This window comes from Cottoperca gobio, chromosome 7 (genome assembly GCF_900634415.1).
Source record: "Cottoperca gobio chromosome 7, fCotGob3.1, whole genome shotgun sequence".
Classification (NCBI taxonomy): domain Eukaryota; kingdom Metazoa; phylum Chordata; class Actinopteri; order Perciformes; family Bovichtidae; genus Cottoperca; species Cottoperca gobio.
Genome location: NC_041361.1, coordinates 9,999,098 through 10,023,068, shown reverse-complemented (window position 1 = coordinate 10,023,068; position 23,971 = coordinate 9,999,098). Strand labels below are relative to the sequence as shown.

At 39.1% G+C, this 23,971-nt stretch overlaps 2 protein-coding genes across 2 annotated transcripts; both read left to right on the top strand.

Annotated features, from left to right (window-relative positions):
• The first annotated feature begins 6,417 nt into the window (after nt 1-6,417).
• On the top strand, nt 6,418-8,325 carry hoxc12a (homeobox C12a). Its single transcript, XM_029435121.1, has 2 exons — nt 6,418-7,006; nt 8,087-8,325. Exons 1-2 carry the CDS (start codon nt 6,418-6,420, stop codon nt 8,323-8,325), a joined length of 828 nt encoding a protein of 275 aa, XP_029290981.1.
• An 11,341-nt stretch (nt 8,326-19,666) lies between these two features.
• Nucleotides 19,667-22,722, top strand: hoxc11a (homeobox C11a). The gene is given in 3 exon segments (XM_029435117.1): nt 19,667-19,794; nt 19,796-20,541; nt 21,890-22,722. Coding segments are annotated over 3 exon segments (1,107 nt in total). The 3' UTR covers nt 22,123-22,722.
• The last annotated feature ends 1,249 nt before the right edge of the window (nt 22,723-23,971 follow it).

The following is a 23,971-nucleotide window of genomic DNA, read 5'->3' as shown; positions in this document are numbered from 1 at the left end:
CGAAAAGCAATTATAAGCGATGAATGTGACGACTCTCACTGACACATTTACTGTTTTCAGACCTTTTCATATTCCACAGGTACATATAAGAACATTATTACGCGCACCCTATAAGAGTTCAACGGTAACCTTTCTTTCCCCGTCCAGTGTATTTTAGGCCCACATCATATTTAGCTGATTATGCTTTCTGTAAGATATTAGTACATGCTTAAACTGAAATTGCAAAGCATTTTCTGGCGTAAATGTACCTTTACAGCACATGGTACCTGTATTGTGGAGCACTCGCGCATATTTGGTTTTAGTTAGACCCTGCTGTAACACACAGTTTCAATATGTAAAGAAAACAGGTGAGTTTAGCAATGAACTTGAAGATGCATTTGATTCTATCACCTTCACGAACTGCTCAATTGTATTATTCTAAAGGGTATAAATGGTAATGATACACGTGCGCTCACGCACATTGATCGCAAATATGAATCTAAAGCACCATGGCACATTGAGTCTCTGCAATTTTATTTAGAGATTTATATTTGTTATTTGCAGATTTTGTACGTATGGATTCGGAAAGATTTTTTTCTTACACACGGCCGGTGTTGGAGTGCAAGACCTTAATGTCATGTAAGCATGGTATGTTACTTAAGTTGTAGCTATGAAAGATGGAAATATTTGGAAAATTATATTTAAAAACTTTCTGAGAAAAAAAAAATTCTGAGAATATTCGAAGTTCAAGGTGGTTTACGTAAAGACACTTGAGACTCGTCTCAAATCTGTCATTTCAGTTTTTAGTCTGAATAAACAGGACGCAGATGAGCCGTAAGATGTTAGACGTAAATGAATAAAAATGCGGCCTCTGTGTTTTAGTCCAAATTAATCCCGTCCGAGGCCTAAATATATTTGCCTAATATGTCTAATGGAGCTATTTCTCAAAACATCAAGTCTGCAATATAGTTAGTAAGACTAATAGTTAGTAAGACTAATAGTTAGTTTGCTAGTGTTCTGGTATTTTAATCTCTATAGGCCAGTTGTTTGTCTTGGCTTAAATCACTTATTCCAGGCTGTTTAGCCGTCAGACTTCACGTTTTTGTTTGTCTGCTTCCTGGATTTTCAATCCTTGTGGAAAGTTCTGGGTCTCCTGATTTACCCTTGACCATGACTATGCAGTCACTTTGACCTTGACATCACAGCAGATTGTGCATAATAAATAGGGGGCTGGACACCAATGCTGGCGGTTTGTTTGTAGGCAAACAAGGTGTTATTTCCCTGTCTAGACAGCCGGCCTTAATGACATGCCATAAATACATAAAAAACGGGAAGTGTAGCGATATCCTCTGACCTGCATTTCTGACCATCTCTCAGAGCTTTGCATTAACATTTGGACTCTGTTCTTTTGTATTTTGTGCAGAAGTCTCTTAAAAGTAGTTGCTGTGGCCCATGCACTCTGGAACCACCAATGGTTTCATGCACTCGTCGTGAGGTGTGTGTTATTGACCACGAAGGACAGGTAGGACTTTTGACGTCTCACACCAACACCAGTAATCCGCAGCAAGCAGCCATTCTGTCTACACAGCGAGAGGAAATGATAATACGACGTTCGCCAACTATATAACGATTAAAGGTATGGCCGTTTTCTTCCTACTGTGGCAGCAGGCCTACTTGGACTTTGTTTTATGACAGTAAAGGGCGCGATGCAGTAATGAAGTTGAGAGAAGAATTGGCCGGCTTTAACTATAGTTTATTAACTCCTGATATTTAAGAATATAATAGCAGAAATGATCATTTTGTTAAAGTTGTGTAGCACTAGCCTATGTCGGCCACATCAAATCACTCAATCCAAACAACGTAATGTTATAAGACTGGCAGAATATACATTATGGAAATTATTTTTGAAGTGTTATTCAAAGGGAGAATTTTTCTTTTAAATGTACATGAATGTTTAATTTAAATTTGAAATGTATTTCAAAATAATAACATTTAACAATGGATAAATACAGTAAAATTCATATACGCAGATTTAATGTAGTTTTATATACGATAGTGGATGAAAATCTGGAATTATATTCCGTTATGCGAGCACTGCAATTTACGGTTTCCTTGAAAGTTAATGTTTTACTAAAATAAAGAAATGGCCGACACGCCCGGGATTAACATTTACTATGCTGAACAAAGGAAGAGCCAGAATAAACTCACTTATCTAGACTGCATCTTCTCAAATAAAAACACAAAATAAACAAAACTTTAAGCCTTTTAAGCGCTTTGCACCCTCATCAGCTGCTGATTTCGCATTGAAAACGTAAAATGTATAAAATGTTACATTGCATTTGGTTGTGTGTGGAGGCGTCAAAGCTGCAGGCCGCTGTCAGACAGACACATGAGACAGGGGGCTGATAACCTCTGGTGGTGACCAGAGGAAAATATCAGGAAGTGCTGCAACTGTCTGTAATTTAGGGATGTTGTCGTTCAGTTAATGTGTTGTTTCATTGTTATGACTCATTAAGCTCAGTGGTGGTGCTTTATTTCAGGGCATTTAACACTATTTATCAAATATGGAGTGGACAATGCTCATCATTATGATGCAGAATATGTTTGTAAGTGTTAAAGTTGAAGTCCTGCTTATAGTGAATGTTACAGAAGTTACAACTGAAGCCCCGGGAGTCCTCCTTTGTTTTCAGCTGTTTTGTTATGGGACGTTTGTTTACATTTAATTTTACATAAATGCAATTTGGCATTGTTTTGTGATTTGATGAGTCTTCTGGTGAAATATGTCCGACAATGTGTAAATCACATGTCGGAGAAGTATAAGAAACGAAGGTTTTGACGTTCAGTTTTTGATTTATTGATGTATTTATTTGATGTCTTTGATATTAGGATATAAGGCTATAAAATATATATATCCCACATTTGACAACACTGTTGTTTGAAAAGTAACTTTGTCATGAAGTGTTTTAAAATGTATCCCATCTTACTGACAACATGAGCCAAGTTTGATTGGAAGATTCATCATTTATTGATCATGAATACACAGTCCTAGTAGCGATTTATATTTTACATTTTCATTACATATTACACACACACACACACACACACACACACACACACACACTCACACACACACACACACACACTCTCTCTCACACACACACACACACACACACACACACACACACACACACACACACACACACACACACACCATTACAGTTCTTAAGTCTAGAATAGAAATATAATATAATATCTAATATATTTAAATTAATTAATAAATATAATACAATATTTGAGCTAACACCTTGTGGCCTTTCGCAGCATTATAACTTTATACAAAATGACCGTCAAGTTCAAATATATCAGATGACTTAATGCCTTTATTAATTTTAATTTGTTATGTTTAATTTGCATATATGAACATATAAATGATACACACTGTATGGCTATCAATGTTATATTTTAAATGGGAAATCATATATTTTTTATTTCCAGATGGATATGGGCTATCCTTAACAAAATATTTTAAGTTATATGAAACATATTGTTTTCCTGAACTTAGTCAGAGAGTTTGATGTAGCAAAGCCGCTTGAAATATCGTCTGTTGTAAACAAATAAAAAAAAAGATCAGCCAAACATTTCATCTTAAACGTTAGCACTTTTGTGGGTTCTTTAGGCTTCCCTTGGCGGTTTGTTTCCCTTGAAGGAAGCTTTAAAGGGGTTGCACAAGGCTATAACTGTGGCAACCTGCCTGCAGAGAATCAAAGAGAGAAAAGGGAAAGAAAAGCCCTTTGTTTAGGCTATTGCCCTGTCTGGACAGGACCAGTGGATTCCAGGAGGGTAATTTCAATATCGAGCAGACGGTGTACTAGACAGTGACCTTGACAGTGCGATATGCTCGGTTTACCAAACTCTTTTTTTAACACCAGATTTTCGTTTAGCTAAATGAGAGTACAAGGCCTATAGCTCATGGTCACATATGACATCATCGGCAGCTGAGCTAAAGATGCACTGAACAGACGATCAGTTGTTTGAATGTGAAATGCGGATCTATGGAAGCTCTGGGTCGGAGGCGTGGAGAGACCATGCAAGGAGGCGCAACACATGGCCTCATTCTCCGAGGTAAAGTGGTGATTTAAGCCTACACGTTACTCACTCACTGGATGACCACCCGGGCCATTTTGTTGTAAACATCCCAATGCACTGCTTTTACTTTTAATTGCTGTTATAATACCAGGAGAAGTGATACCATGACACCCCCATTGCTCCTCATAAGACTGAGGCACACAATATTATATTGGATTGATGTCGTGCTGCATTGCGAGACTCACTAACTAGATGCAAGAATGTACAGTGGTATGAGAGGCAATGAGTCCAAAGCACAAAATGAAGCCGCAATGGATCCCTGGGAGCTTCTCCAGTTTAAACATTTGGTATTTGTCTTTCTATTTAGGGCTAGAGCAAGGCCTGGTGCCTTTGGGTTAGCTAGGATACATGGTCGCTAGTGACGGATGCGGCTATCAAATATCGTCTGACTTGCAAATCGTTCACAAACCAATGTTTAAATGAATGTTCTCACATAACACTTCATTGGCAAATGTGTAGCACGCAACCAGCACCAGTCAGCACGCATGTACAAGCCTGTGTAACCCTGCACATTTTTTGTTATTCCCTAACTCCATATTATCCATTCATAATTAATTTAATCAGCATGTTTGTTTTTATTATTTGGACTCTTCTCAATTTTTTTAATGTTCATCGTACCATGTTCAGGAAGATGATTTATTTGCTTTTTTAAATCAGTGAAATAGCTACGGGCGTATCTTGGAATATATTCACATTATTTTTATGACTCGGGCTGTTAGCCCTTACTTTAAGCTGCCACAGCCTAAAAGGCTTTTTTATTGATTGTAATTTGTACTTATTTTATTCATTTAAATGGAGTATTTGAGTTCAATATCAAGTTCAAGCCACCGTGACTCTGTGTCGTGAACTTGAGTGGATTGAAGTGTGTGTGTGCGCGACGTAGCTTCTGTGTGTTTGGTTATATTTAGGAATCCTTGTCATTGATGAGTCAAACATTTTGTCCTTGACGTGGTCAGACCTTTTTTAAATGTCATAATTGAGATATAAGCAGCTCCGCACTGCTGAGTTGTGAAAACTTTAGAGATCCATACATTGGTTTAGTCTTCCTTATATAATGGAGAGGAGGGATGTGGTAAATTATGAATGTATAAAGGGAAAGGGGGATTAGTCTAACTAGTTGCTGGACTGATGTAACATAATATAAAGTTTTAAACGATTGAATAGTCTTCCAATATTATTTTTTTTCAATTAATGAAGACTGTAGACCCGGGGGAGGAATGCTAAAGGCAAGAGTCAGTCATGAGAATATGTTTGAGGATGATGGTTGGGCAGTTTGATGACCAAAGACCACATTAGAAATTCTTGCGCCAGCTGTTGACAGAATGCCTGAATCATTTGCACATCATGGCGAAGTCCTCTGCAAACAAAGCACTCTGTTGTGCAGTCTCTGCAAAGTTTTTTTTGTTGGTAGAAAGAGGCCTTTTTTGTAAGAGCAGAGGCTTGACTACTGTATTACATATTTGTTTAGTGTCTTCAGAGCTGCCTCTACAAATCAACTAATTAGCGAGATATAAAGCAGAGACTCTCGGTTGATTGAATCAGTTACGTGCCCTCTGATATCTTGTAAAATTCATATAAAAGAATTGTGGAGGTGTAACAATCCCACCAGAGTTTGGCTGTGAACGTTTATTGGAGGTATCTGTTAAAGTTGTTCATGTGAGGTGTACTAGGGAATATTATGTGAAATATACCCTCTTAAAGTAACCTTGTAGAATATCGTTCTCTTTTACAGAGCCAGTGGCTTCAACCTGCTGACCCCGTTACTGTAAATATGAGTAGAGTGCAGCAATGAGCATCAGTCTTTTCTTAAAACAAGCTTGTAAAATTGGGACATCACAGCTTTATATGACATGGGATTCAACCATAATTTGCTAGAAAACAACATGTCATATGCACCCTCTCCTTCAAGAAAAATAGTTTTCATAAGAAATAGCATTTTAAAAACTTTTGCCAGCTTATAAAGATATTAAACGAGGCCATGGACAGTTCCACGAGTGTAAAAGGAGAAGCAGCCTGGGCTCCTTTTGGACTCTGCATGACTCAAGTCAAGAAAAACAAGATTCTACATTTTTAATAAAAGGTTTATAGTATTTTTAAAAAGCATATAAACCTCTGTAATACAGAAGTTAATGTTTTGTTTTGTCTGAGATGGACCGAGTGGGTGGTACCATGTGTAGCAGAAGTTAGCCTGGACACGTGGTTTGGGGATGACCAATCAGGAGCCCCTCCAGGTTTAACTATGTTAAATGTCAGATTGCAATAAACTAGAAGCTGTTGGTCGGGCCCGCGGAAATGGGCGAGCATAATCTCCTTAATCCAGGGTTTGTGGGACCTTTGGTAAACATCCACACTGGAGACACATTTTACTTTCCGAATTTTAGAGCCTCAGGGGGACAACTGGCGGGGCTACCGTCGCTCTCCTACCCGAGAAGGGACAATGTTTGCTCCCTCCCGTGGAATCCTTCGGAGCCGTGCAATGGATACTCTCAATCCTACTTTAGCAACCCCGTGTCTATTAACCCCTCTTTCAATCGGTCGTGTGAAATTAGCAGACCAGAAGAGGGTAAATGTTATTATAATAACGGCAACGGGAACAGGGAGACCTGTTCAGGTGGCAGCAGCCTCAAACGAGAGGATAGGGCGAGAGACACATCATCACTAACATCTGACCACGGGATGCACAGTGGAATTGGCAGCACAGCCGCCTTCTCCAAATATGATTTTGGGACCGAGCAACTAACGCAAGACCCGCCATCCTGTCAGTCAATGGAATCGGACTCCAGCTCCTCTCTGCTCAACGAGGGCAGCAAGCCTCCATCCAGCGACACACAGACCCTGGTGTCACCGGGAAGCCATTCAGGCAACATAGCTGCAGGCGGAGGTGGGTGCTTCTTTCTATTATTTTTTTACCACAATTATTATAAATGCACGTCCACATTATTTATAAGTGACTTGCACATAGTGTACACTTGTGGTATTACACTGTGATTAGAGCTCGTTATCTTGATGCACAAATTGCAGCCTAGATTAGCCTGCAGGGTACTTGCGTGGTGCGCAAACGCCGCTAGGGGTTGCCCTAAAATGCCTCACGCGCCATGTGGTTGTGTACAGTTACAGATAACCCCACCAAACCATAATGCCCACCAGTTTTTGCATAAATGATCAGCCCTGTCATTGCGTTTCCACACCGTAAACGACCAAACTGTGATTCAGGCATATAAATGGTTGGTGTATTGTTACTCTTTATATAAACAAATTAGCGCAGTGATTTAAAGAGGAGAGGCGATTTGGTTGACTGCCTTGAAAGAGAGAGTTTTGTTTTTAATGACTCGTAAACAGAATTAATATCTGTCGCTGTGTACTCAAGAGTCATTTAATATGCTCTGAAACTCACAAATAAGTAGGGGTATTTGCAAGCACGGCTTAATTATCACGTTAATGCTACTTTAACTGCAACAATAAAACTTCTTGTGACACAAGCCGTTGTATACTGTTGGTCTTTATAAAGAGAGTTCAAAATATGCGAAATAAACCCCTATGATAAATCACTGCACAGCATTGGGCGGGTTCTGGTGTTCCTGTTATTTGGTTTGAGATCAGATATGTCCAGCCAGAGACCAAAACAAATCAAATCCAGTGTAGCTGTGTGTGGAGGAAGTGACAGCTTCCAGGGGCGTCAGTTCTCTGAATCTGGGATCTTTTACAAAACACAGAGATCAGATTGTCAAAATTTCCGCGGCCAAAGATATCTTTAGGATTTGCTTTATCATGTAATCTGACTTCTAGATTGAATTGTATGTCTACTCTCCATTTTACATTCACTCAGCCTACAGTACAGCAGTTACCCAAGCTTCTCTTGGACAACTGACGCCCCTGTAGGCTCCTCATAACCTTGGAGGTGACCGTGATTTTGCAACTGTGGTGACTAAACTGTTGCCTCCTCCTCCTCCCTCTCCTCCAGGTGCCCCGTGGTACCCGATGCACACTCGGACCAGAAAGAAGCGCAAACCGTATTCCAAACTTCAGCTGGCTGAGCTAGAAGGTGAATTCATGCTGAATGAGTTCATCACCAGGCAGCGGCGGAGGGAGCTCTCCGACCGTCTGAACCTCAGCGACCAACAAGTGAAGATCTGGTTCCAGAACCGCAGGATGAAGAAGAAGAGACTCATGCTGAGGGAGCAAGCCTTGGCCTACTTTTAGAGATGCGGCAGAAGGTGAATCGATAAGCAGTAAAAGCCAAGCCTTCTACGCTCCCTTAGGTCTTATTTCAATGCATGCACTCATCTGTCCATCTTTTACATTGCAGACAATTATTACAACCTTTTCAGATATTATTTCTTCTCAAAGGTGCGGGCTACACAAGTCCTGAACAAGCCACTGTCTGGCATTCAAAGCTGTAGTCTACGTGTCAGCAAGACTGCCTTCATGTTTGGTATAATCGCACAAAAAGATGTGAGAATGTGTTATTCTGTGTTTGATGCGTCTCTTGTTTTTCCTCATTTGTCAAGAGATAAGTCACATGTAAACCACGCGAAATATGCCGTCTAGGCAATAGCTCTGTTTGGATGATACATAATGACTATATCCTTTTTGTTCCATTTTTTTGTCAGAGAAAAGTGGGAGGGGAGTGGGGTCATTTGGTAAAATCTCAAATAATAGGCCTAGAAATAGCAGTGTTCTTAGAAAAACAGAGGAGCCGCATCTGCGCAATAATTTCTCTGAGGTTATGAACTGATAAATAGGAATCTCCCTCCCGGCTGCTTAATACTTCCACAGCCATATTATGTTGGGTAAGAGGAAAATAATCCCTATCTCCTTTCTATAGTTTTCGCCACGCTTTGTGGGCACGTTCATGGTCACGGGCAGGAAGTCTGGAAGTCTGCATGAGGAGAGGGAGTGCTAAAACCGCAACGTAATCATATCGATATCTTTATGACTGCGCATTGAAAAAACTAATTTCCATGACTTTGTTCATGTGCTAACAAGTTTCTAAAGGTATTTTTTTCTTACTTTTCTTACCTTTCAACTTGTCTTAACAACAACCTCAGAATCCTGCATGGGTTGCATTTCTTTAGTTGAGTGAGATCACCGTGTGAATACGGTTTAGAGCTGCTATTAAAAGTCCATGTCCAGATTGTGCCCGTTAAAAAATAGTGTATTCAACAATAAACTCGCCAGGATCTGTAATGGAAATATTCAACATTTTATATTTTAGGCCAATTTGGTTAAGCAAGGGAACCGCCTATAGGGGGGGTGGGGGGGGGGGGGGGGGGGGTGGTTCAGAAAGAGCATTTCTGAAACATGGTGCTCAATATAAAAATAAATATGTAGAAATTTAGAAAGGTTAATCATAGGCCTACGTGTGTGCTCCCTTAATTCGGAGCGAATGCAGTGCATCATCTGTCATGTATAACGAGTAAGATATAGCAGTGAAATGTATTTGCAGCATGTTATTGATGTGAAATAGCTATAAGTCATGTTCTGCGGGCCACTTTTTCTGTAGGTGACTTTTTTATAAATTCTTTTCTGAACAAATCAAAAGTGAACACAACCTTAAGCTTTTTTGACAAAAACGTCTACAAAGAATGTATTATTATTATTATTATTATTATTATTATTATTATTATTATTATTATTATTATTATTATTATTATTATTATTATTAGGATTGAGGAACGGAGAGCCTATTAGGGCTACTAAATGTACTTGCTCCTTGCAACGTGCTCAATGTTGTCTCTTTCATTACCTTGTACTCGTGTATAACTTTGTAAAATGAAATTACATATGTTACTATTTGCATCCAGTTTGAGGATCCCTTATCGCTATGTTAGTGCGTTATGTTATTAATCGTCTTGTACAATATCGCATTCCATATAGCCTATTTGTGGTTGTAAGGGTTGGATATGTAGGCCTAGTATATCATACTGCCAAGAATGGATATAAGAAATGGTATGCAAGAAGTTTTACCATACATGGCATTTAAAGAAACCCTTTTTCAGTGTAATAGTTGTTTGTTATCGTTCTTTTATTTCGTCCCTCATTGCATTCCCTTCTTTGCGCTTGTAAGGATTGCTACGTTGTCTTGTAAAAGTAATAATGATATGAATGTATATGCGTAAGGTCTTCAATAAACAGAATATTGAAACGTTTATTGGTGTTACCTCAGTCTGTCATCTGAATGTTCTCCTTTAAAATCAGCTTTTCTGAGTGCTGACTGGTGGGATTATTTTATTAGTAGTGACCTGTAACACAGTTTAAAAATACATGTGTCTAATGCAATGAAATGAACATTAATGGGACATTTTGAAGTATTTGAGAGGGTGTTTTGTTGGCACATAATTGTACATGCTGTGAACTATAATCAATAGGAGCCCACACAGGTTGGCCTTGTTTTACAATGGCCGCTCGGATACAAAGGTATACGCTATAGGTAGCTATGAAATCTTTCAATGCAAAATGGCGGCCAGGTGCATATGCTAAACCCCATCTCTCATTGAATATTATATTCAATTTATCCGTTTGACAACGTTTCTTTAAGCAAAAGGTATTTCCTCACATTTTCTGAAGTCTTCTGAAGTGGTTTCCCTTGAAGTTCGACCTAATCAATGTAACTGGCACGCTACAAGCCTATAACTGCACAGCGAACCACGCAACAGCTCTGTAAAGCAGTAATAGGGTTACACCCCAGTGCGCCATATAGTCAAGCCTCCTGGACTGCCTGTACACCCTGTGTCTTCTGGTTTGCATTAGGGGTTCAAACAAGTTATAGCGACATATCAAAGCATAGTGTGTTAATACATAGGCCTATACACAGATCAGGTAGAAATGCTTTCACAAATATACATCTTTACAAACGACACATTGTATAATAACCCATATCTATAATCCAAAAATCTCTCCCTACTGGCAAGGAAGTGTAAAGCCATGCAGGGCCTTGCAGTGTTTTCATATCAGCTAGCTAAGCACATATTAATGCGTTCGTCCTCAACAGCTTCCGGTCTCAGTTAGTTGAAGTAGGTCCAACTGGAAACTCTTGTGCTGTCCCAATGTTGAGATCAGATGTTTAATTTTAAGTGAACTGTGAACGGCTGCTTCTGCTTCCTGAGTTGGTCTGTCCATGATCACAACACAAATACACACATGTGAGATGACGTGAGCTCATTACTTAACACAATCCTCTAGGTGCTGTATTAACTACCGGCTTGAACGTTTGTCAATTACGATTTATTTGTATTTTATTCAATGTAATAAAGACGAGGCTTTGAGCTGGTACAAGTGTTGCTGTCATAGTAGCTACACTGTCGTGACGGTAACAGAAGCCTCTGATATTTGTGTCTGTTTACCTTATTCCAATCCCTCACCTTCCCCAAATAGGCTACACATGCCCTCCATCCATCAACATAATGCCTAATAGTTATTTGAGTACAGTACATGTATAGAATGAGTATAAGACTGTAATATCCTCCATGTGAGAAAAGGGCTGCCTGGACGCGCTGCTATTTGTCAGGCACAATGCGTCAGTTTGCAGATACCAACAAATACTAATTATAAAATGCTGGTAGCTTCTGTAAATATTACAAACACATCTTTGAAATAACACAAACTGTTTGTATACCACATCTGTTTAGTCTGAATAAGACTAGATATACATATATGGCATCTGCTGGTTTTATGTTTTGGAAAAATGCTGACCATGTACATTTACGCATCTGTTTAAAGGTGGTTTGAATAGTTATTTCAGTTGAATGACTACCTAGAATTTGAACATGAATAACAGAGAAAATATAGCATTGGAATTTGAATGATTTCCTACCCATAATAAGAAATATACAGGCGTGTTTGATATGTTTGATATGAACCCTTTTACGCACCAACGACTTCACTTGTCTGTGTATGTTTTTAATCCAAAGAACACACCGTGCATTAGCTTTGAAGTGGCGTCAGGCTGATGCAAAGTACAACCAGTAAGTGTACCAAATATTTGCTTCATTATGATAATAACCAAGACTATGAAATAATACTGAGGAGATCTTAAATTGCGTGTATTGAACGTGATCATCCAGAGGACATCGTTTATAACAACTCCAATCTTTTTAGCCTATCAAATGCGCTGTTGATCACGAAAGGAGATAAACTAGTGTCTTATGTTTGTGTGTTGCCTAGTTAAATGGTTTAGAGGAGAATAATGGATGCAAAATGCCCCATGACGCTCCTGACAATCCTGCAGTACCGCAGCCATTATTTGCAAAAGATCTTCAAGGTCAATTATGTTACACATATTGTCTAAAAACTTTAAAAGGCTTCATGAAACGTGTCCATATACGCACTCTTGACATTTAAACGTGAACAATTGTAATAACTTAATGAAGTTAAATTATTTATATTTCTAGTGTATACGGTTTTGTGCTCAAATGCTCAAACAATTTGGCGATATGCAAAAGAGAGCGAAAGCGAATATATATTAACCAGGATCCATAGTAAATAAATAAATAAATATATATATATATATATATATATATATATATATATATATATGTATATGTATATGATGGTAAATAAGCGTTCAGTTAACTGAGGAAAGTGTAAACCTAAATTCACAGCAGCAACAATTTGCATAATGTGTTAAAACATATGTATTTTGACTGCGAGGAAAATAGTGTCGGCATATAAACCACTTGCAACATTGAGCACCACGTGAATCGTGTTTGCTGCCTAAATTAGATAATTCAAACAGTGGTTTGTGCTTTTACTGGCTAGTTAGGTGATTCCTGTGTAAAATGGTATGATTATTTGGACTGAATAACATGGCGGTCTGGTCCGGTGCCAAACGGATATCTGAACATGCAGTTTTAACTTGAACTTCAAACCAGACGTATCTTCTCATGTTACGCACAACTTTTCTGTGTATGATATTTCTTCACCCTTTATTTTTGCTTGTGACAAATAATCTTGTGCTGGAAACGTTTTTAAGATGTCCAACAAACCACTAAACATTGGACTGCGTCCTTATCTGCCACCCCTTCTCTTCAAACGCTAGAAAGAACATTGCATAACAGCTAATATTAGTTTTCACTTGTTTGCCTTGTCTGCATTCTAATTATATATATTATATACAGTATAATTCACTGTATACAGGATGTAGAAGGGAATTAAAAAACACCTCAAAAGAAACCATTGAGAAGAACCTCGAGATATTTGGATTGTAAAACAGGATGAAATCTCGGTTGGCTTTGCAGGTCTTTACAATAGGTCTTTCACTGCTCTTGAGCACTTTTGACTTTGAGACTGGCTAAATCTGTTTATGGCGGCCTGTCTCCGCGTCCGAAAGGTCAGTGAGCTTCACAGTGCCCTTCGCAGAGAACTTGTGTGGCATGTGGTCTACGTCCCCCGCCACCCCTCTGCCGTTTATGGTACGAAGCTGGCTAGAGAAATAGAAAGCAATGTTATTCCTCCTAACGTGTGTGGGGTTGTGAGTGTAGAGTGTGTGTGTGTGTGTGTGTGTGTGTGTGTGTGTGTGTGTGTGTGTGTGTGTGTGTGTGTGTGTGTGTGTGTGTGTGTGTGTGTATGCTTTGAAGAAAAGGGTTAATGTGATAGAGAAAGATAGAAGACGTAGAATGCTTAACAAGAAAGATCGTTTCACTCCTTTCAGAACTGTTATATATTGATTTTGACATGATATGGAATGAGTTCTCTATGAGCTCCATTTTTCTGAAATGTGCTATCTTATCAATTTGTTTTACAATAGCATCTCACGACAAACAACCCCTTAATACAGGGTATAAAGGTTTCACTGCTGCCTTGGATGAGCCGGACTCCTCTTAGAGCAGTTTTTTTAATAGAATCGAGTTGTTTTGTTATTGTAGCATCATTGCCATTTTCATGTTGTATTTTTGAAATCGTGTGACCATATAGTGACAATGTGTACGGCATTCGTCAGCGCCATAATCAATATTTTGCTTCGTAATATGTACACCGTATTATGCAATCTCAGTTTGTTGTCAGATTTTCAATGTTTCGAATAAATAGGTTAATTCTTAGTAAACGTGTAGTATTTTGGAGGTGGGCTATCCTCTCCAGGCCGACGCTGAAGGTCAAGTATGCAGCACAGAGCTACACAACCGGCGCTGCCTGCTTAAAGCGCTTACAATTTAGTACAAGATGGCAAACTCTCTGCCCACCTGTTCAAGTTGATCCTGTATCGATTCAGTACACTTTCACTGTAGCCTGGGCTTTTTGTCTGTAAAAATATTAATATTTCTATATGCAGTTTCTCTGTGTTTAAAGGTCTGGCTCTGAGGAACAGCTTGCAAAATCTGCATCTCAGACGGCAAAACAAACAGTAGTACTAAATGTTTGAACAGGCATTTCAACGATACCTGAGTCTGTACCGTAAAGCATAGAGCTTCTATTTTGGCTCCACATACTGAACCACTCCTGTGAAAGGCCAGCACAAACTAAAACAATGCATTTTGACCCCCGGTGCGAAAAGAAACAGTTATTTTCGCCTCATGTGAAATACATGTTCTAAATACAGGTTGATATACAAATACGCACCGCCAAATACGGGTTATGCAATTTTAGGCACTTAATCCATGTGTCACCTGATGCTCACCCAACCTTACGGTTACTCCGACTATAGTTTGGTTACAACAGACAAGATTGCACCAAATACGGAAAAGATAGCATCAAGTGGAACGCTTGTATCTAACATTTTACAAAATATCTGTGTATAATTACCAGACATACGCAGGCTATGTCAAAATATGATCAAACTCAGATTTTGTAATCACTTTTTCATTGTAACTAAACTAAGTACATTACCTGTAAATCAACACATTCCAAAACAAACCATTGCGTAATGGTTCGCATGTCGTGCGTAATGTTGTGCCGTCTTGTGCGTAATTTCCGAAACATTGCAAAAACTGTTTAATTAGGATACTTAGTCAACCCTGAATTGTTTTCAAACATTGTGCACATCATCCCTGCTGATTTTAAAAGGCGAGTCCAATATGTTAGAAGATTAACTGTGCAGATAATAGAGGTCTAATAAAGGGCGTGCCTAAAAATATTTTTTTTGAATATATCGTCATGTGACAGTCTATAGCCTCAAGTATCAGCACATAAATGCTCTTTATTTTGACTTAGTATAGTAAAGATGTGTAGTTGTATTAACCGTGAAACTATGAGCCCCTCTAGCAAAATATCACACACAAGCTTATTTTTAGGTCATCTAGAATGTGTTCAAAGATGGATACAATTCCGTGTTTACTGTCCCTCTGCTTAAAGGTCTTCTGGGTTTTTCCAGGACATCTAAATAACACATAGAAGCTGGACCCAGCAGTCACTATTGGGCAATTTCTTGAGATGTGAAATCATTTAATACTTCTAATAAAAAAGTTAACACATTGTTGTGAAAGCTTTATGTCCTAGTGGTTGAAAGAGAAATACACTCTGGAGATTGCTCTAAATGTAACAGCAACACACATCCTTATCTTATAAGCTATTGTTGCCTCCACAAACGCTTCACGCTAGGTGCATTCACTGAGACCTCAGTAAAAAAAAACAAGCCTCTTTAGTGTTGCTTGAAACTGTTCGCAGCTCATACAGCCAAGTTTAACTGCCCGACTTACATCCAATTAAACTTATCTAGGCCATGAGGGGACAGTAATATGATTACACGGGCTTCCTACATTTAGCCTTGACTTCAGCTAACTGTGCAGCAGAGTCTTGGTGAACTGCGCCCATTGTGTGTGTGTGTGTGTGTGTGTGTGTGTGTGTGTGTGTGTGTGTGTGTGTGTGTGTGTGTGTGTGTGTGTGTGGGGGGGGAGAGTGTTGTATCATTTGGTACAGGATTTATCGACGCAGAGCCAAAACACTGCAATATTTAGGAGCGCCATTTTTGAACTGAGAGTTCTTCTAAACAAGACAGTGGCACCTAGGTTAACCATTGTAATGATGGTGCTAGGTAACAATACATTGCTTAAATTCCACAGACACAGTCGTAAAGTTAGTGCTTCAACAGTAATATTTAAGCAAAGAATGGCAAATGTTTACAACAACCCTCTCTTTGGAGCACACGGCAGAATATTTTGACCATCACTTAGAGTACTCGGTACATACATTTAAAATAGTGTGTATCATTGTAAGAGTGATTTTAAGATAGGATAATTATGAGACTTATAACTCAGATACAAACCCTTTTGCGTGAGAACTCTGCATACTTAGCCTGCTTATTTGGTGCATCCAAATTAAACTTTCATGGGTCCTACTGCTAGCGGAATATCAGCTGCTGTGAGTCCATCTAGGGAAATTAGCACATAGTAAACCTTATTTTTTGACTGATGGTCTAAGCGCACCAAGGCGAGAATAGTGTGTAAATCCTCGGAATGCGGATATAAGTGATGGCCGTTGGTCATATTTTGTCACATTATGACAAACTACTGCGACTTTGTCCCATTGGTTTAAACGCCTTAATTCTTCATGTGTACTGTGTAGTCTTAAACTACCAATTCGCAGTTTTCAGCTGTCTTGATTAGAAGCCCTTTACTTTATTAGTGCATCACTTATTCATACTCTCACATTACTTATTTATACAGATACGCATCATTGGAATGATTATGATGAGGACTTTTGACAAAATAGTTTCTGCCTGCTGAAAGAAAAGTTTGTAGTTTGTATTTATTGTTATGGGATATTTTTAATTATAATACAAATTATGATCAGAGTGAAGATGACATACGGATACATTTTAAATGTCGTAATTCATAGCCTTTATTGTAGGCCAATTAGCATGGCGGCTTTTCCGTTTTTAGGAAATGAACTTCAAATTCAAGCCCCGAGTTTTATCTTTTTAATTACACAGTGTGCTATATCTTTCATAATGTTAGAATAGGCACTGAAATTTTGATGTGCCAATTATTGTTATTGCTATGCAACTACAAAACACAAATGCCGCAGCATGTGTCGAGCATGTGTCCATTAAGGCCACAGGCCAGAATATCTATACAAATATTTCTATAGCTGCAGTTGTTAATCTACTGAGAATTACACCAGTACCTTGGCGTCCCAGGGCAAAAATACACTTATATTTTCGTTTTTTTTCCCGTACTATTTGTCACTTTCACAATCTCTATTATTTTGATTAATTTCACTGCAATGTTAGTCCTTACGAAAAATGTCAAAACACATAATTTGAGGTTTTTATTAGGCTATTACTTGTTGTCTAAATTGCTACAGTTTTTTAATGGACACCCTAAACCCACTTGCAGAAAATGCGTTATTATGTTCGGTGTGAAAACTCAGCACACTGGTGTTTTTTCTTTTTTTTTTAAGTTGCAGAATATCTAGTTGCTGAAATCTAAATTCTTCTCATTCTCAAGGTTTATGGTTTACTATAGAACAAAGGGATTTAGCGTTACTACAGCCATTCGGAGTTTTATGGTGGACGTAGAGAGGATTTTAGTGGTCAAATTCAAGTGCTGTGTCTGGACAGCTGTCTGCTTTCTTTGTACTTGGATGCAGGATGCATCATGTGAGACAACCTTTTGTCTGTAGAGGTAGTAAACAAGCTAATGCCAATGCCACCTTTTTCCACAAATAAGACTGCAATGGACTCTCATTTCCAATGCTGAGGTCTGATGATGTTGTTTGTTCTGACCCTTGCTGTTGGATATCACCAAAGACCCAAACTTTGTTTTCCATTATTTTTAAACAACACAGGTGTCCTATAAGTGATTGTTATTGAACGATATTGTTATTGGACTATTGAATAATAATTCAAAAGTCTATTGCAACATGTAGGAAGTGGCCTATTATCATAAACAATGGGCCATCATATTAATTTCACCTTGTGACAGTGTCAGTTAGTCTATAAAGATTCGAAGATGGCCCTCAACAGTATAATTAAAAGTTTACAATGACGCAGAAAAGAACACGCAGGCGCATCTTTTCTCCAAACTATTCATTTATTACATTTTATTAAAAAAATAAAATAGAAAAGAAGTCCGGATGACATGTCTCTCTGTTTAACAGTCACCCACAGATAAATGTCGACATTCTGTTAGAGAATAAAGTGATTACAGCAGCTTGGATCATCAGCTGGGACTTATTTAATTTGAGAGGGACACGTCGGATACATTCATTCTGCTTGTTCAATAGGCCCAGTCTAAGTGGCACACAAGTAGCCGTTTGCAGGAAGACTAATTGTTGCTCTACTTAGAAGCTTGTAGACAAAATATGTAACCCAAAACATTTAATTTGATCGACTAGTGAGTCCAATGGGACATTATATCCCAACATATCAATTTGAATATTTTCAGAGTAAAAGACTCACACATTGCGGTGATTTTCTGGGCGGTGTTGTCAATAACCACTCCAAAGGGAATAATGCTGAATCCAGCAATTTAAGGGGAGTAATTACGTTTTTCAGAGTTTGTGTTTATGTCGTCAGGGCGCATTTTCCCACTGGAGGAGATGCAAGGTCCCAGGGCTTCACTGGTAGTACTCCTGCAGGAACTCCAGCAATTTGGGTCTTGAATTGCGCAGTTGTTCTCAATGGACTCTGTCATGATCCAAAGTCAAAGGGAATAATGAGCATGGGCTGATTACTCTAGTTGACACAGACAACATGCATGCTGTGTTTCCTACATTGCCTAACCGTTGGTTCAACTTCATTTTACATCATAATTATAGTCGTACACCACGAGTCTGGTGTAGCAAGTTTTGTTGTTTAGTGAAACAGAGAAAAACCTAAATAAAACGAATGACGAATTAATATTTCGCATCATTTTAAATATACTTGACCAGCTCATTCATATGTGTAATAATCATGTGTGCAGCAGACTCGTGTAGCCACTATTGAAGAATGAAAGGATATTAAATAAAGATAACCCTTATGAAAAGATCTCATGCATATTCACAGACCACAGTATGAAAATGTCCTGGGGAGTCTCAGAGATTTGTCGAGGGAAACGATTCCTTCACTGTGGTTTGTTAAACTTTTTGTAAAAAGTGAATCGATGATTAGGCTCGTGGGATTGTTTTTTTAACAGGTTTGTACCGTATTTGCGCTACATTCACAGAGACTATACTGACCTATCCTACTTTCTTAAAGCAAATGTTATACTGTGTGTAACAGAGTCAGTGAGAATAATTCCTAAATATTGAAATGACCAATAGTTTGTGATAAGAATAGTGATTCTCATTTAATGATGACTATATTAATAAATAATAATATTTTAATAATAGTAATATAATAATCTTACCTGTAAAATTCCATAACACTATGAAATGCATGTCACTGAGTGCACCCTGCAGTTTGTGCTATGCCTGTTTAAGGAGCTGTAGCTGTTTAGCTAGCCTACCCCCAGCCCATAAACATAAACACACGCACATATCTCTCTAATTGTCATACGCCAACAAGCAGGAATCTGTTACTGGGTTTCTTAGTGCGCCTGTGGTGTTTGAAAATTATTCGTTTGAACCTCCTCGATCTTACCTAAAGCCAACCACTCCTACACATCCAACTCTTACAAATTGATATATGACAATATCTACTTTCGATCACGTGTCTGCGGGGCGACTTAGACGGATTGCGCGTCATCTCGCCTTCCCAAATTTTCCCCTTCTGCTGCAGCTCGTATCCAAAACATCTATCTATAGTACGGAGTACGAGAGAGAGAAAGATGTTTAACTCGGTGAATCTGGGAAACTTCTGCTCCCAGACGCGCAAAGACCGGACATCCGAGTTTGGGGACAGGACGGGCTGCGCGTCCAACATCTACCTCCCCAGCTGCACCTACTACGTCCCCGAGTTTTCTGCCGTCTCCTCGTTTCTTCCACAGGCCCCGTCCCGGCAAATCAGCTACCCCTATTCCACAAATCTGTCCCAAGTACAGCCGGTACGGGAAGTTTCATACGGCTTGGACCCTGCTAGTAAATGGCACCACAGAAGCAATTATGCATCGTGCTACTCGGGAGAGGATCTGGTGCATAGGGATTGTCTTCCACCATCCACCATGACAGAAATGCTTATGAAGAACGAGAGTGTGTACAGCCACCACCATCACCATCACACCCATCCGGGATCCAATCACCCCGCCACAGGTTTTTACTCCGGCGTGGGGAAAAACAGTGTCCTCCCGCAAGGATTTGACCGCTTTTTTGAGACCGCATACTGCAGCAGCACGGACAATCAGTCAGACAATTGTTTACAAAAGGGCGAGGGGGGAAAGCTCGAAAGCGACTCCCAGCAGCAGCAGCAGCAGCAGCAGCAACAGCAGCCCATAGCCTCTGTACCCGGAGCCGCGGAGCAGGAAAAAGACCCAGACGATGAAGAGGAACATACAAATTCAGGCTCATGCACTTCTTCCTCCGCAACAACCAAGGACGGCACCGCCAGCAAGAGCAGCCACTCGAGTAGGTATACCGAAGCTGTAAAATGGGGGAAGGTTAAGGGGACTAGCCCGGTGTTTTGTCGGTCAGATTTTATGTGGAGTTTTATAAGCATTCAAAGGATTTTATTATAACCCTACAAAGCTCTTTCTTGCAACGAGAAGAATTTTTACGATGGGAAAGCGCTTTGAAAAAAAGAGGATGTTATACACAGACGCCTCTATGGTGAGAGTCTGTGAAATGTTTAAGAGAGAGCTATTGTGACAAATGTTAACTTTGATCATGAACTTGCGTTGGGCATTTTAAGGGATTTTCTCGTTGGGCTGTCGAGAGTAAAAACCAATTGGGCAGAACATTGCTTTTGGCGTCTTGTGAATTTTCTTTTAGCACTGGTTTTGCCGCAAAAGACATGCTGCACAGAGTATTACACACTTTACGGTTAAATGAGCCCACCTCTATCTATCTATACATCTATCTATCTAGATAACCATCTAATGACAGATTATAACCGTTTCCTCCATTTACAAGCAGGCAGTAAATTAATCAGTGGTAGAGAAACGAGTGTTTTGCCTCGTCCATATATAGTAGGGAATGCATTTAGCAATTTATGCTATTTCCTCAGTAGCCTCTGAAAAATAAACTTAAGTCCAAATTGGTTTTCTTTTTCATTTCATCTCTCTACAAACGATTTGCATGCAAGCTGGCATTACTGTTAACTTGAATGACCAGCATGAATTAAAATTATGATTGACTTAAAGTGCCTAAATGGCTGTTATTTCAGTACATTGGTGTTTAGCCTCATGTACATTGCATTAGCCCAGCCAGGCTGCAGATACAACTGAGCTAACTGAGGTTGACCTTCTTTCCTCACACAAAACAATAAAACTATAAAAATACTATTTCCCCAGTCACCTGTTTGATAAGAAGTTATAGGGCCACAGAGGTCTACACAGGCCATTGCAAACATGGGCGATGCATTTCAACTCACTGCCAAAATATTGTGTAAATAGTTAGTTTAGCTCCAGAGGAATGTGACGGACATAATGCGGTGAAATACTTTTGTTGTTTTATATTTATAACAGATAAACACGTACTTAGAGCCTGTAAGTTGATATTATTTCGTCTAAACGATTCGGATATGTAACACTCTTTATGGCTGGTTTATCTGATAGCCTCAGCCACTTTGCCTGATGAATGTTGACTGTAATGTTATCGATACTAATGTCACTGAAACTGAATTCTTAGCATCTGGTGAGCCTATAGTCACCTCAGAACTAAAGCCTCTTTTTGAATCCATATTATTATTTTTATTTCATATGACTCTGTTGCTATTTATATTCTGATTAAATTTAAATTGTACTTTTTTCTTCAGGCACTCCTCGCACAAGAAAGAAGAGGTGTCCATATTCCAAGTTCCAGATTCGGGAGCTGGAGCGGGAATTCTTCTTTAACGTTTACATCAACAAAGAGAAAAGGCTTCAGCTTTCCCGAATGTTAAACCTCACCGACCGCCAGGTTAAAATTTGGTTTCAGAATAGAAGAATGAAAGAGAAGAAGCTGAGCAGAGATCGCCTCCAGTACTTCTCTGGAAACCCCCTATTGTGAGCAGGAGCAGAAAGTGTCACAATCTTGGTCAGTGACATTAAGGCCTACTCTTATCTCATTGAATTGTAATCGTGGGCATAACCATTTTCTAAAGGAGCCCATATCACCAACAGTGCAATGTTAAAGTGGACAGTGGGAGTAATAGGCCTGCATGGGATAAAGTCGCCATTTTCTTATTGCCCCACGGGCGGCGGTGAATTTCTTGCTGGTCCCCAGAAAGGCCTATACATGGTTAGAATAATCATTTATACTATGCTGTTCTTGAATATGTCTCTCTATTTATCACGATTCTCCATTGTGTTATTATATTGTTCATATAGACATATTTGTTGTTGAAATATCAAATGTAACAAACAGTTTGAATCCTTATTGCGCAGACAACTTTTAGCTCTTCCCCGTCACTCTGGTCTATGTATATAGCATATCCTTATCTAATTATTTCTCGACCAGAGTATGAACAAGTTAAAGCAAATATCCTGGCTACATTTTTTTCACCATTAAGAACTGTGACGTCCAATCTGTGAAAGTATATCCCCCTGTACAGAGTAGCCTATATGCAATGTGCATTAGTGACTGTAAATAGGCGTATATGTTGAATTTCCTTTCCCCTATCCCTGCTGCTATTTTTCAGTTCACTGCCCATACAACTTTAACAGCTTTAACGCCAACACTCGTTAAATTATTTGCTTAAAACATTGGTGCTTTGGATTCCAGAGAGGAGAAACAGATTGTTGGCCTGTGTATCATTAATATAATACCTATGAAATAAACAGAAACGTATAGGCAAAACTCAACGACTTTGTGCTTTTTGTGCTATCATTATCACAATTTACAATTACTGATTACTGACCGGCAATGTTTGCTGCTTTTACTCAGTCGTGAGTCAGCTTTTCGGGAAATAGCAACTGCCTGATAAATGTGTGTATAACCCAAAAATGTTGGCCCACATACATGACATTAGCACACTTTAAACTTGTGTGAATGGTCAGTTCATGATGATGCACGCATTTGCTGTGGCAGATTTGTGAAACTGAGGAATAGGGTCGGCGGACATACACTTTTCAGATTTTCGACAAATTTAAGGTCGCACCAGTCTGAAAGATCATGATCAAATTTTAGCAAGCGTGTTAAACGAGGATAAAGCCCAGATCTTAGAAATGTAGAGAAAGAGAGTGGAATGATATGCTCCTTTAGTGCCCACTAAATGGAATCGCCACTCTTGTAGTCTAGACACTGCCATAAAGACAGAGGCACTAAATGGCTATTTTTTTCTCTTAATTGCACCGTCTGTTCGGGGGAATGGCGTCCACTTCCGCAGTAAATAGTAAACAAGCAAGCCTGGATGTCCGAAGGGGGGTTAAAAAAAATGCCAAGAGATTTCAACATGAACTAGGTCTGTGTAGTCTAAACCCCAACCCCCTCTGCACACAACCGCCATCTCCGCTATTCCTCAAATCTGAATATTGGAATGCAACAAATCCAGTGTTTCCAGAGGAGAGATTTTTCCCCTTGAGTAAATTTTGTTTATTTATTTAATTTTCAAGATTTGGCCCGATTAAGATCGTGTAATTCTAATGTTTGTCTGCCCCGTTTCAGCCAAACATTTAAAATAGTAGTCTATTTGTCTGAGCTGATCCTAAACATCAGCTGATGGTTGTTGATTGTTAATAGTTCTAAGAATATACAGCTAGGGGGAAGGAAATCATAATTTTTTTTTCAAATATATATATATATATATATATATATATATATATATGTGTGTGTGTGTGTGTGTGTGTGTGTGTGTGTGTGTGTGTGTGTGTGTGTGTTAGAGAGAGAGAGAGAGAGAGAGAGAGAGAGAGAGAGAGAG